This window comes from Canis lupus (genome assembly GCF_048164855.1).
Source record: "Canis lupus baileyi chromosome 16 unlocalized genomic scaffold, mCanLup2.hap1 SUPER_16_unloc_6, whole genome shotgun sequence".
Lineage (NCBI taxonomy): Eukaryota > Metazoa > Chordata > Mammalia > Carnivora > Canidae > Canis > Canis lupus.
In genome coordinates this window covers 43,494-58,687 of record NW_027326433.1, presented here as the reverse complement: position 1 = coordinate 58,687, position 15,194 = coordinate 43,494, and the positions used below count along the sequence as shown (strand labels likewise).

General features: G+C 42.7%; 1 protein-coding gene across 1 annotated transcript; it reads right to left on the bottom strand.

Annotated features, from left to right (window-relative positions):
* Nucleotides 1–528: 528 nt before the first annotated feature.
* LOC140629588 (uncharacterized) lies at nucleotides 529–14,464 on the bottom strand. The gene is made up of 3 exons (XM_072819075.1): nucleotides 8,308–14,464; nucleotides 5,469–5,540; nucleotides 529–2,080 (listed from the first exon to the last, which is right to left on the bottom strand). The coding sequence occupies exons 1-3, from the start codon at nucleotides 13,863–13,865 to the stop codon at nucleotides 2,005–2,007; spliced, it is 5,706 nt and encodes a 1,901-aa protein (XP_072675176.1). The 5' UTR covers nucleotides 13,866–14,464; the 3' UTR covers nucleotides 529–2,004.
* Nucleotides 14,465–15,194: the final 730 nt, after the last annotated feature.

The following is a 15,194-nucleotide window of genomic DNA, read 5'->3' as shown; positions in this document are numbered from 1 at the left end:
TCATTCATTTGGGGAATATAAATAATAGTGAAAGGGAAGAGAAGGGAAGGGAGAAGAAATGGGTAGGAAATATCAGAAAGGGAGACAGAACATAAAGACTCCTAACTATGGGAAACGAATTAGGGGTGGTGCAAGGGGAGGAGGGCGGGGGTTGGGGGTCAATGGGTGACAGGCACTGAGGGGGGCACTTGATGGGATGAGCACTGGGTGTTATTCTGTATGTTGGCAAATCGATCACCAATAAGAAATAAATTTATTATTAAAAAAATAAAATTGACACATGGACATAAAACAAACTCAAATATTTAAAAAATAAATATAAAGAGCTGGGTAGTGAATAGCAGAAACAAAATGACTGTGTAAAAAGAAATGTAGTTTTATGACTTTATGGCTCCCTCTTCTGCACCTCTTCAGCACTTTGTCATCCACTTAGTGCTTAGTGCATTATGGTTTGAGCTTCTGTCTATTTTCCTTGTGAGATCATGAGTTCCTATAGGGGTAGGAAGCCTGTCTTAATCATCTGAGTGCCTATGATACTGGGCATAGTGCCTGTCATATTAGCTTTTGATTGACCTTTTTTTTTTTTTTTAAATGAATGAGAACACTTCAGCTAACATAAAATAATTGGCTTACAAAGTATTTCATAGTAGTAGTAATGAAGTGCCTAATCCTTTGAGCAGTTTATCTCATTTGATTTTCTACAAACGGTGTTTGTAAAGTTTAGAGTCCAGATCACAGAAGTAGCCAAGAAAACCAATACAAGAGTGGCTGTCCCCTAAGACTTGGAAGGTTTGATAACTTAAAGGACTATTCTTAGTGTTTAATCATGCTCTTGCTCTTTTTTACCCACTATCCTTAAACCTTCTACATTTGCAAGAAGACTCTATTTGCTCAAGAGCATCATTAATAGGGATTAATGACTTACACAGCTCTGGATGCCACAGACAAAGATAAAAATTGAACCTTTATAGCAAAGAACATGGTATCTCTGTATGTATACCTAGAAATACTAAAGAAGCATTTCCTCCTTGACAATGAGGCTGGAGAGATTTTATTTTATAATTAGTTAAATTAGGGGCATTTCTGATATGTTTGCTTAATGTAAACATTTCTAACCATAATACTTAACCATCATTTTATTTTACTTTAAAGATTTTATTTCCTTAAGTAATCTCTATACCCAATGTGGGTTTCAAACCCACAACCTCAAGATCCGAAGTCACTTGCTCTATCAACTGAGCCAGCCAGGTACCCCTTAACCATCATTTTAAACATCTATTTTTAATACTGGTGCTAGAATTCCCACTGAAATCCTTAATCTGCTCTCTTGGTAACTTAATAGGTACTTGATAATACTGCTTACATAATTAACCTGCTTAAATATTTAATATTTAAATGTTTAATTTAGATTAAATATTAAAAACATTCTGGGTTAATGGCATTCAAAATAATGTAAGTGTTCTATATTTTCTTGTCCTGTAGGTGACAATTTGAGGTTAATTTTAATTCCTCTCATTTTACTAAACCAACTTTTTCAAACCTTTTCTGTAAAGGCCAGATAGTAAACATTTTGGGCTTTGCAGGCCATATATGGTCTCTGTCATATATTCTTCTCTTTCTCTTCTTTTCTCTTTTACAGCCCTTTAAGAACGTAAAAATCATTCTTAACTCAGGCTGTATAAAGACAGACCTGAGCATGATTTGATCCATGAGCCATAAATTAAGTATAAATGTAAGCACACGGTATATGAACACTTACAAGACAGGTTCATATGTGCATCCATAATTGCTCAGACCTAATTACCCCTTTTGCTCTATAACTGAAGGGTCTTTTTCTATCTTTATCTTGTCTATAGAATTAAAAAACTGAAAATGCATATGAGATATTTAATGCTAGAGATGGAAATTTATTGTTAGAAGAAATTATAGTGATTATCTAATTTGAACCCCATATTTATTTTACAGATAATATAACTAAAAACTCATAATAAGTGATTAATTAACTTACAAATACTGTAGGGATAGCAGGCCTTCAAATGAGTCCTTATGTAATTCAGTCAAATAATTTTCACTGAGAATTCTGAAAAATGAAAAGGTTATTTCTGCATCAAAATGCAAAACAACTACAACTATTCACTACACAGGACTAACTCCCATTTGGGAGGGAAACCTGTGTAATGGTGCCACCTAAATATACTAATTCTTCTTTAATTTAGGAGTACTGAGCTCTGCGCTGTTTCCACTCAAATCCTTTTTTTTTTCTTTATTCCTCTCTCTCTCTCTCTCTCTCTCTCTCTCACACACACACACACACACACACACACACACACACACAGCCATCCACTATTTGAACCAAAATGCATATTAATGTCTACTCTCTGGATCACAAAGTCTCTGCTAGAACCCTGGTTTAGATGACAACAATACTGGCAGAACTGACACTTCCTCCTCTCTTTTTCTAAATTCTATGTTGGAAGCCCCATACAGCACTATAGGTAAAGTCATTTGTTTTTTCCCCAACCAAAAAAAAAATTTTTTTTTGAGAACTAAAAAAATGCACATCAAGTGTACATAACATAAATATTCAGTTTAATAATTATAAAGCAAATACCCATGAAACACCACTTGTATCAAGAAAAACCCCTGCCAGCATCCCAGAAGGCTTCAGTGTGCCCCTTCCAATCACAACCCTCTCTCTGATTCCCCAGAAGTAACCATTATCCTGACTTTAATAATTTCTTTGCCTTTTTTAATTTTTTAAAAAGATTAATTGCTGGGAGAGGGGCAGAGGGAGAGAAAGAATCTCCAGCAGACTCCTGGCTGAGTGTGGAGCCCTATCCCATGACCCTGAGATCATGACCTGAGCCCAGTCAAGAGTTGGACACTTAACTGACTGAACCACCCAGGGACCTCAAATTTCCTTGCTTTTTTAAATGTAGTTTTACCTATCATATGTCAGCCATAAACAACATAATTTAGTTTTGTCGCTTCTTGAACTTTATATAAATGGAATCACAGGTATTATTTTCTATGTTGCTTCTTTCACTCAATATTATCTTATAAATTCATTATATTGTTGCATGTAGCTGAGGTTGGTTCATTTCAATACCTAGTATTTATTGCATGTCTAGCTACATGTGGCTACTGAATACTTGGGAGTGGCTAGTGTGACTGAGGAGCTGAAGTTTTTATTTAATTAATTTTTTTTACTTTAAAATACAAATGAAAAAACTGATACTCAACAGTTATTAGAAAATGTTTAAATATGTTTGCAACAATGTAGGTATGTGATATTACTTTTTCAACTGTAATTTTTATGAAATCTAAATACAGAACAAGTATTCTTGATAAAAGACTAGCAATCAAATTGAGATTTCAAAGAGTTACTATGGAAAAAAGAACATAAAAAGAACACAAACTCTCAATAATTTTTATACTGATTACATGATAGAAATGATATTGGATATTTTGAAGACAGTATAAAACATAGACTATCTTACTAATAATGGGTATAATAATTATATGTCGAAATAATATTTTGGCTATAAGAGCTAAACAAAATATATTAACATTTATGTCATCTCTCTCTTTTTACTTTTAATTTTTAAGTGGCTATCAGAAAATTTGAGATTACTTATGTGGCTTTATGGTTCAAACAAATAGTGTTCCATTTTATGACTATTCCACACTTTATTCATTCTACTGTTGGCAGATATCATCCAATAGATATATAGAAAAACAGGTTAAAATCCTGCCCCAGGAGAGCAGTGATCCATAGTTAGGAACCTCTGCTTACAAGGTATAACCTTCAAGCTGAACCAGACATCTGCAGGACTTACCACATTCGTGTTCTAGTATATAAATTCCCAAACACATGCTTTTTAAAAATTAATTTTTTAATTTCAATTCATTTTTTAAAAATATGTAATATATTCACATGGCCCAAAATTCCAAAGGTATATAGTACACAACGCAAAGTTTTTCTACTACCCTTGTCCACAGCCCACCCATCCCCCTCCATTCCCTAAAGAAAATTAACGTTATTTATTTCTGCGACAATTATTTTCAGTTTTCTTATAAGTTTGGGAAATAAAATATCCCAGTCAGACACTATCATGGAGAAATATAAACTACACATAGTATTTAAGAAATTCACAAAATAAAAAACAAATGCCTAGTTCTAGCATTTCTCCCTTACCAATAAGATATCAGACTAAGGGGCGAAATCTACTTTAGAGGGATCATAATCCCTATTTTTAGATTGCTATGATTACTGTCTTTTATTGTTAATTCAGGAGTCATTTATGACTTCTCTGCTCAAGTTGCACTAATGATATGACACCAAACTCTCATAAAAACACCAGTTGATTGCTTTGATTGTAATATTTTTTTTTCTAAAAACACTTGTGTCTACATTGACTTTTTTCTACAGATCAATTTTTATAAAAGATAACAGAAAATTGGCAAAGGACAGAAAATTCACTCAAGAAATACAAATGTTCAGTAAACATAGGTATTTAAATTTACAAGTAATCAGAAAACTTCAAATTCACATGGGACCCCTTTTATTCACGCATCAGACCAGCCAAGAAATGGAGAATATCCAGTAGTGGGTGGTATGAGGATGTGAATGCTGTCATGGTCTATGGGTTGGAGTATAAGTTGGCACAACTTTTTTGAGGGCCATTAAAATTTTACATCTACATAGTCTTTATTCAAACAATTCCATTTCTAGATATCTATTCTACAGAAATACCTGCCCACATACACAAAGATGCATGGTTGAGGCAGTTCACTACAGCAGCGCATGTGACAAGAAAATGGGACACAGTCTAAACATTCATCAATATGAGAATTACTATATACATTCATACTTTGGAATATATTACACAGGCATATACATGAATGGGGTAACCCCCTATCTATACACTAAAAGAAAAGAAATCTAAGACATAAGATAAAAGAATCAAAAGATTCATTTATAAGCATAAGCATAAGCAAAAGAATCAAGTTGTAGGAAGTTATCATTTATATAAAAACAAAAACAAAAACAAGGTAAGAAAATCCCACAACAAACCTATTTTGTTGTCTATAAATATGTATGTAGACAAATGCATGGAAAAAGATCTGGAAGGATATATACTAAATCCAGATAGTGGCTATCTCAGTGGTAGGGGATCAGAACACAAAGAAGATGTTCACTTTATCTATTCTTTCATTTTTATATATTGAGGATATAATCATGTATTCCTATATAATGGAAAATAAGTTTAGATTGACTCTAAATTTTAAAGAGAGCCTGTCAAATTCAATTTTCAAGATAAACATAGAATTGCCATCAATAGAGGTTGATTTGGGATATGGAGGGGGAAATACCTTTCCTCCAAGATACTGACTTCAAAATTTTTGACTAAGAAGGATCTCAGGATGCAGTGTTTTGTATTCGTATTCGGAGAAAATATACTCACAATTTCTCAGTCCAACGGTATGGCTTCCATGTATTCTCCTCAATGTAAGAAATAGCGTTTCCTTGGAAATTTCTGTGAAGAAACACAGTTCAGATCCTTGACTAGTTAGGAAAAGAATGAACAGAATAAGTAAAGAATCATAGGCAACCTTGGGGGAATATGCAAATGCAGAAAATACCAGCTTCTTAATATCCATAGCTATCAGCATCCCAGTTTGCACAATTAATAAAGAAATGTGGGGCCATTGGTGTAAACAAGCCATCTCCTTAGAACCGGAACTTCCTATTTGTCTAATTTCTTGGATAGATAATGCCAGTTAATTACTTTATGAATATGGTATTTTTCTCCAAATCACCTCTATGTGTCTAAAATGGTTCTTTCTGTAAATCAATGAGAAAATAATTGAACCGAAAAATGGCAAAAAAAAAGTATCAAACAAAGGTAAAGAAAACAAAGGTAAAGAAATCCTATGCCAGGAAACAAAGGTAAAGAAATCCTATGCCAGGAACACCAAAGCTTTGGCCCAGTGACTTCTTTTGAAATCTGTCCAGCTGTTAGGAGAAGTTAGAAATGAGAGGAACTAATATGGAGAGATTTCTTAGACATGTTACATAGGGAAAAGCAACAAATTACTGAGCAAGGAACAAAAAGTATTACCTGATTAGGGGAAAATTGCAAAGGAAAGTGATGGGAAGGACAGACACCAAAATGGTAACAGGAGTTATCTTATGGGTGGTAGGGGGGGTTGGGTGGGATTTTCACATTTTATCCTATATGCTTGTGACATTAAAAAAAATGAGAATGTATCCATGAATTGCAAGTATTTCAAAAAAGCTATGAAATGCCTGAGTTCAGTTTTAATCACTAATTCTGTATATGACTGAATCTTACCTTTAACTTATCTTCTTCCCTCAGCAACAACTTACCTATTCATTTGTTAAGGTGTTATTTATTCATGAGAGACCAGAGAGAGAGAGAGAGAGAGAGAGAGGAAGCGGCAGAGACACAGGCAGAGGGAGAAGCAGGCTCCACGCAGGGAGCCCGACGCAGGACTCGATCTCTGGACTCCAGGATCACGCCCCGGGACGAAGGCAGGCACCAAACCGCTGAGCCACCCAGGAATCCCCCCCCTATTCCGTTTATATACACATTTTTTTCAGGGGAGTCAGAAATAAGGCAAAACAGATAGCCATCTGCCCATCATCTGCCTAGTGGCCATTTCCAGTCAACCAAAATGCCTTCTGGTTGCTTTATGTTCCCTGATAAAAGATGCCTAAACCTGAATTTATCTCCCTCCAACTGGCTGTCCTTCCCAACTGCTGTATTTCCACCTGCTCATCCGGGACAGAAATTTCTGAGAGTTATAGTTGATTTTTCTCTTTTCTGGATGCACCCTGCCCACTACTCCCCTCAGCAGTTACGCAGTCTTGTTGCTTCTTCCTCTGTGATGCTTTCAGGATTTTCTTTCTACTCCTATCACAGCCATTCTGTTCTGGCCCCTTGTCACTTTACTCCCAGCTTTTGCTAGACCATTCTTTCTGGTTTCCCTGGATCAAGCTTTCCTCTTTAGATCTCTCTACATAGGGAATAGAAAACAATCCTCTTGTTTTAGTGATACATATGTCTTTCTGGAAAACTTTCAATGGCTCTCTATATCTCAGCATAACTTTCAAACCCTTCTAGCTGATAGTCAAGGGTATTCATAACCGTATCTTTCACTGCTTCCTAAGCTAATGTTTTTTTTTTCCAGATTTTATTTATTTATTCATGACAGACACACAGAGAGAAAGGCAGAGACACAGGCAGAGGGAGAAGCAGGCTCCATGGAGGGAGCCGATGTGGGACTTAATCCCGAGTCTCCAGGATCACGCCTTGGGCTGAACGCAGCGTTAAATAAATCGCTGAGCCACTGGGGCTGCCCTCCTAAGCTAATTCTTTTTTTTTTCTAAGCTAATTCTTAATTCCTGATCATTCTCGCAGCTGTGCCTTTGCTTAGACTATACTCCCTATTCTTGCTGTATTTAACAAATCATAGCCACTCTAAATCTCAGCTGAAGTTTTAGCTTATCCATGCAGCTTTCTCTGACCCCTACACTCCATTGATTACAGATTCTGGTGACTTACAGAACCTATAGTCTGTACTTAATTATAGGTCACCTGTCTTTCTATGCCTATTTCCTTTCTTCCCACCTATTATTTCATATTCTAAAGACAATGCCATACTTGCATGGCTGCCACAGTACTGAGTCCTGGGCGGGGCATAAAATGGGTGCTGTATATAGAAAACCAAGGGACAAAGATGAGTTCTAAACATAGCTGAGGAATCAAATAATAGCTAACACTCACATATATGTGAGGCACTGAAAACGTGTTTTATATGTATTAACTCACCAAATCTCACAATAATCCCACAAGGTAGTAACTATTACCCCATTTTATAGATAAGGAAATTGAATCAAAAGCTAATAAGTGACAGAACTCAATTCAAACCCAGGCAGTCTAATTCCAGAATCTCTACTCTTAACCACTTTTTTGTATATCACCAAGGAGATGGAAAGAGGGACATGTTGCTATAAAGATGGGAGAGTAGAGGTTAAGCGATTAAATCATGGGGCTAAAAAAACTGGATAAAGAATAAGGACAATTACAAGTAAACGAGTGCAGACGTGGGAACCACAGCAAACAGGAAAATGAAGATAAGGACAGTTGTCAAAGAAAAGGTAAAAAGAGAGAGTCAGTCAACATGGTTGGGGAGATGACGAAGGCCCAGGAAGACCTCAAAGAAAGGCTGCTGTGTCAAGCAGGAGGCAGGGAACAAATGAGAAAAGGCAATTCTTACAAGATGGTGAAGGTGTTGTTGTCCGTGTTGGGCTCTGGCACAGGCACTCTGCGGAGCCTCTGCTTTGGGCTGAAACCAGTACACGATAGCGTCTCATCTTTGCAGGTACAGAGCTCACATATGTTGACATTTGTGGTAACACTCTGTTCTGGCTGCTCAGTGAAAGTTGTATATGCCTTTTCTGGGAAGTATTTTGCAAAATGCACCACTGAGGGCTGAGTCGTTGGGGGGAGAACCGACTCAGATGACTCTGGTTGGTGACTTACAGTAATTTCCAAGTCCATAGGTGGAACAGTGACTTTAGTCAGGTTTGGCTGTTGACTCTGAACACGCTCTCGATGTGCAAGTGTCACCTCAAGGTCCGCTGGAGAAGGAGCTGTAGTCTTCTTCGTGGTTGCAGAATGTTTAGCCTCTGTAATAGGTTCTGGAGTAATGGTAAGCCCCAAGCCCCCATTATGAAATGTGATGCTGGGTGATTCTGGATGCTGGACTTCACCCTTACTTGGAGTTGGACTCATCACTTCCTGATGAAATGGATATTGAACTTTAACCTCCTTAGGTGGCTCTGGAGGCTGAGTTGGGGTCTCTTGCCTGGCTGGAGAAGGTTCAACTTCCATATTGGATCCTGCAGTTACAGTAATTTCCAGGTCCATAGGTGGAACAGTGACTTCAGTCAGGTTTGGATGTTGCCTCTGAATCTGCTCGAGATGCGCAAGCGTCATCTCAAGGTCCTTTGGAGGGGGAGTTGTAGTCTTGGTGGTTGTAGAACCTTCAACCTGGGTAGTAGGTTCTGAAGTTATGGTAAGTCCCATGTCCACAGGATGAACTGTGACACTGGGTAAAGTTGGATACGGAGCCTGATCCTGACCTAGGGTTGGAACTGTCCCCTCCTGATGGAATGGATATTGAACTACAACCTCCTTAGGTGGCTCTGGAGGCTGAGTTGGGGTCTCTTGCATGGTTGGAGAAGGTTTGGTCTCTGTAGTAGGTTCTGGAGTTATGGTAAGCCCCAAGTCCAAAGGTTTAACTTTGACTTTATTTAAGGTTGAATGCTGAACCTGAACCTGCTCTGATGGTGGAAATGTCACCTCAAGGTCCTTTGGAGGAGCTGTAGTCTGATGCAGAGTTGTAGACTGTTCAACCTCTGTAGTGGGTTTTGGACTTATGGTAAGCTCTAGGGCCAAAGGTTGTGTTGTCACATTTGGTGACCACAGGTGCTGAGCTTGATCCTGAGCTGACGTTGGAACTGCTGCCTCTTGATATATGGAAGGTTGAGCTACAAGTTCCTTAGGCAGCTCTAGAGGCATGGTTGGAGAAGGTTCAATCTCTGTAGTGGATGCTGGAGTTATGGTAAGTTCCAGGTCCAAAGGTTGAACTGTGACCTTAGTCAAGTTTGGACGGCGAGACAGAACCTGCTCGAGATGTGCAAATGTCACCTCCACGTCTTTTGGAGGAGCTATAGTCTTTTTCAGGGCTGTAGAATGTTCAACTTCTGTAGTGGGTTCTGGACTTACAGTAAGCTCCAGGTCCAAAGGTTGAACTGTTACACTGGGTGATGATGGATGCTGAATTTGATCCCAACCTGGTGTTGGAATGGTCTCCTCCTGATATACTGGAGATTGAGCTACAGTAACCTCCTTAGGTGGCTCTGGAAGCTGGATTGGAGTCTCCTGCATAGGTTGAGGAAGTTCAATCTCCTTAGTGAATTCTGAAGTTATGGTAAGCCCCAGGTCCAAAGGCTGAACTGTGACTTCAGTCAAGATTGGATGCTGAGCTTGAACCTGCTCTTGATGTGCAAATGTCACTTCCATGTCCTTTGGAGGAACAGTAGTTTTACTCACGGTTGTAGAATGTTCAACTTTTGTGGTGGGTTCTGGAGTTAGGGTAAGCTCCAAGTCCAAAGGCTGAACCGTTACATTGGGTAACAATAGATGCCGAGCTTGATCCTGACCTGGAGTTGGAACTGTCACCTCCCGATACATGGGAGGCTGCATTACAGACTCGTCAGGTGGCTCTAAAGGAGGACCTGGAGTCTCTTGCATCGTTGAAGTTTCAACCTCTGTAATGGGTTCTGGTGTTATGGTAAGCTCCAGATCTAAAGGTTGAACTGTGACTTCAGACAAATTTGGACTCTGAGCCTCAACATGTTCTGGATGTGGAAGTGTCACCTCTGGATCCTCTGGAGGAGCTAGAGTCTGCTGCAGGGTTGTAGAAGGCTCTGGAGGTACAGTAAACTCCAAGTCAACAGGTTTAGCAGTGACACTGGGCAAGCTTGAACGCTGAGCTTGATCTTGTCCTTGAGGTGGAACTGTCATCTCGTTATGGACTGGAAGTTGTGGTTCAACCTCCTTAGATGGCTCTGGAGGCTGAGCTGGAGAAGGTTCTGACTCTTGATGGGGCTCTGGAGACTGAGTTGAAGCCTGCTGCAGAATTGGAAATGACTCTAGCTTCTCAGGGAGCTCTGAAGGCTGAGTCTGTGCCACCTGTTGGGCTGGAGAAAGTTCTACCTCCTTAAGGGGCTCTAGAGGTAGAGATGGAGCTTCTTGCAGGACTGGAGAGGATTCCACCTTCTCAGGAAACTGTAGAAGCTGAGAAGGGGTCTTTTGAGAGACTGGAAGAGGTTCCACTTTGTCAGCAAGTTCTAAAGACTGGGCTGGGGATTCCTGTTGTGTGGCAGAAGGCTCTACCTCCTGTCGGGGCTCAGGAGATATAGCTGGGACCTGCTGGGGAACAGGAGGCTGAGCTGGAACCTCTGGTTGGGTTGGAGGCTTGACGTCTTCAGTGGGCCCTGGAGAATGAGCTGAGACTGTGTACTCATTTGAAGATGGTTCAATCTCCTTATGGGGCTCTGATGGCTCAGCTGGGGCCTCCTGTTGGGCTGAAGTAGGTTCCATCTCCTTAGGAGGGTCTGGAGTCTTTACTATGAGTTCTTGTTGGCCTGGAGGAAATTCATCTTCAAGGGTCTCTGGAGACTCGAAAAGAAGCTCGGACTGGGCTGGAGAAAATTCAACCTGCTCAGGGGGAACTGGAGCTTGAGCAGAGGCCTCCTGCTGCCCTGGAGCATGTTCAAACTTAGTGGGCACTGGAGTTATGAAAACCTCCAGATCTACAGGTTTTGCTGTGATATTGGGCAACATTGGATGCTGAGCTTCACCAGGACCTAGACGTGAGGATGTCACCTCATGATGTACTGGAGGCTGAGCTACAATATCTGTAGAGGACTCTGGAGGCTGAGCCTGGTGCTCAGGCTGGACTGGAGAAGGTTCTACACCTACGACAGGCATCTGAGGCAGAGATGAGCTCCACTGCTGGCTTGGAGAAAGTTCAGTTTCTTCAGGAAGATCTCCAGTCTGTGTTGGTACTCCCTGCTGATCTGGATAAGGTTCAACATTTTCAGCAGGGGCTGGATGTTGTTCTGGAAACCCACTCTTCACATGAATTTGTGGAAATTGAGTGGGAGCCTCTTCCTGAGCTGGAGATGGTTCTCCCTCCTCAGAGGCCTGTGGATACTGGGTTGGGGCCTCCTGCTGGGTTGAAGAAGGTTTAGCTTTCTCAGGAGTCTGTGCATGATGATCCTGGCTCTCCTCCTGTATTGAGGAAGGTTCACCCTCCTCAGGGATTTGTGGAAGCTCAGCAGGGGCCTCCTGCTGGGGTGGAGAAGGTTCCTTCTCTTCCTGAGTCCCTGGAAGTTGAGCCAGGGCCTCCTCCTGGGTTGAAGGTGATTCACCCTCCTCAGGAGCCTGTGAATCCTGAGCCAGGGTGTCCTGCTGGGTTGTGGAAGGTTTAACCTCTCCAGCGGTCTGAACAGGGGTCTCCTGCTGTGTTGGAGGTTTCTCCTGTGTGGGAGATTCTGGGGACTCAGTTGGAGTCTCCTGTTGAAATGGCAAATGTTCATTCTCCTCAGGGGACTGTGGAGGCAGAGTTGGGGCTTCATGCTGGGTTGCAAAAGGTTCCACATTAAGGGGCACAGAGGGCTGAGTGACAGACTCACGTTGAACTGGCAAAGGTCCCACCTCTGTAGTGGGTTCTGGTGTTACAGTAACCTGCACGCCTGCAAGTTTAACAGTGATATTGGGCAGGTTTAACTGTTGAACCTGATGGTGACCTGGAGGTGCAACTTTCACCTCATGATGCTCTAGAGGTTGAGCTGGGTGCTCCTGCTGGGTTGGAATAGGTTCCACCTCCCCCAAAGACAGCTCTGGTGGCTGAGCTGGTTGTTCTTGCAGGATTGCAGGCTCAGCCTTCTTGGGGTGCTGTGGAGGCTGAGTCACAGTTACAGTAAGTGCCAAATCTACAGGTTTAACAGTGACATTGTGTAATTTTGGCCGCTGAGCTTCATTCTGACTCAGAGATGGCACATTTACCTCCTGAGGTGGTACCTTCTCCTCTGGTGGCTGAGCTGGGGCCTCCTGAGGGGTCCAAGGTTCTACTTCCTCAGGTGCCTCTGTAGGTTGAGCTGAGGCTTCCTGTTGGACTTCAGGGGTACTTGAAGGTTCAGCTGGGGCCTCCTGTGGGCTTACAGAATTTCCAGCTTCCTTAAGGATCTCTGGAGGCTGAGATAGAGCGTCCTGAAGAAGTGGAGGTGTTTCTGTCTCTTCAGGGGACTCTGGATGCTTGGCCTGGGCCTCCACTCCAGGCACAAAAGGTTCAGGTTCCTCTACAGTGGACTGGAGAGGTCCTGCAGGGGTCTCCTGCAGGAGTGAAGAAATTTCAAGCTCCTCAGGGAGCTCTGGGGGTTGATCTGGTCCCCCTGGGAAATCCATTGGTCGGTTTTCCTCAGGGTATATGATATCCATACCAGAATCTGAATAATCGTCCTGCAGTTGTTCTAGGAGCTCTTTATTTGCAAATTGGTTTGGAGTTCCAATAACAACTTTGGCAAGCCTTCGATGCTGAACTAGATCTTTGTCCAGGTTTGGGGATGAAACAAAAAACTTTCTTTGGTTTAAACCCTGACTGTCCAGAGGTGGAGCAAGTATTTCCAATGACTGGTGATCTTCTGGCTCATCTCCAGTTTTCATCTTACTTTTGAGTGGAGGAGGTAGAACTATGGCCTGATTCTCATCACCCAACGCTGGAACCACTTGTAAGAGCCTTTCGTGCAGGGTTGGCTTGTCATTCAGATACTGATCTGTCTCTGGGGGCAGCTCACCATTTGAATCCGTGTCCAGGAATGGAACCAAAGTCTCAGTCAACTGCTTAGGCGGGGCCGATATCTGGGCTGGAGCAGAGGACCTCAAGTTATTAAAGCCCCCCCCCGCCTCTGCGGGGTGGGTAAGTGCCTGGAGCGATTCATGCAGGAGTTCAGAAGAGTGCGAAGACCAGGGTTCCGGGGGTTCCGGGGGTTCCGGGGATCTCCGAGGGCCGGAGGTCCGACGGGCCCACGCGGGAAGCGGAGCTGCCTGGCCCAACAACCACGACGGTTGCCAGGTAAAAATAAAAAAAAGGGAGAGGCAAAGCCTGGACATGATACTCTGCGGAGCAGAGACCCAAGCCAGTGGGGCGCTCGGTCTCGCCAGAGAAACCGAAATGTTCAGGGAGCCCGGTGACGCCCCCATTGTTAGCAACTGCGCGCCCCTCCCCCGCCTGCGTCCCACCCTTTATTTACCACCTTTGTGAGCTTGGCACAGCTGGGGTGCGGCTGGGCTCCGAAGCCCCTGGTTCAAGCCTCTTCCCCAGAATCCCCAGGCCAAGCCTCCCTTCCCCTGCAAAGGCCACCACTACCTCCCGCCGAGCTACAGGGAAGGATTTGGGCTGCTGGAGTCTGCAAGGACCCAGACTCCAGCCGCTCTGAGGTGTAGGGTCGGGGTGTGGAGCAGTTTCCCCAGGAAGCAGAAGACCTGGCGTCCCGGGAGATTCAAAATGCTAGTCCACTTCTGGCGGATCGAACTTGTCCTCTTCAAAGCTTAAATCCGAGACACATTCCTCCTCCCCCTGGCTGTACTGCTTCTAAGAAAAGAGGCTGACCTGAAGAATAAGCACAGGGACAGTGGGGAGGGGAGCACACTTCACGGTTACTCTGAATGTTGCCATTTCCTCTAAGTTCTCCCATCCGAGTACTAACCAGGCCCGACCCTGCTTAGCTTCCGAGATCAGACGAGATCGGGCGCGTTCAGGGTGGTATGGCCCTAGACTCCTCTAAGTTCTCAATACGCATGTCTGAGTTTTAATTCACTACTGTGTTAGGAGGAGGCTACCTACCACTGAATCAGCGATGGCTCCAAACTCCTGTGGGAGGGGCTTGGGGGCATGGGGGAGGGGAGAGGTGAGCAATTCATTCTGGGAGTGAGAGTCTGAAACCAAGGGACTAGCCCTCCGTTTACATTAGGATGGAAAACTTCCGCGTCCCACCTACACTCAACACACCTGTCAATCTAGAACAAGTAACCTTGAGGTCTACCCTGTGTGCACGCATGGAGAAGGCACTTAAAATGTTGAGGTCAGCATGTTAAACTTTCTGGAAATACTGTAACTAGCGCCCCGTTTACTTCCTTCACTGTCCTTTCTATAATCTCTTTCATTTTAGTCCGTGTTTATGGGCTGGCACAAGCTCTGGAGAACGTAGGTTTTTGTTTTGCTTTGCTTTCAAGGATTTATTTATTCAGAGAGACAGAGGCAGAGACACAGGCTGAGGAAGAAGCAGGCTCCATGCAGGGAGCCCGACGCGGAACTCGATCCGGGTCTCCAGGATCACACCCTGGGCTGCAGGCCGCACTAACCCGCTGCGCCGCCAGGGCTGTTGGAGAGAACGGATTTTATCCTATTCCCAGTGTCTAGCACATACTATGGTTTTTAAATGGAACTAATTCCATAACTGGTCTTATTTAGGAATGGATCTGTTGTTAGAGTCAGGTTTCTGAAATCTATAGCATCAATACTGAATCTCT

Bases quoted from the DNA above. Each gene is read 5' to 3' on its own strand.
- LOC140629588 (XM_072819075.1), bottom strand. From the start codon at position 13,865: ATGGGGGCGTCACCGGGCTCCCTGAACATTTCGGTTTCTCTGGCGAGA. The intron at 5,541-8,307 runs GTAAGAATTGCC...GTTTCTTCACAG, and splicing joins AACAACACCTTCACCATCTT to AAATTTCCAAGGAAACGCTA. The intron at 2,081-5,468 runs GTGAGTATATTT...TTCATTTTTCAG, and splicing joins TACCGTTGGACTGAGAAATT to AATTCTCAGTGAAAATTATT.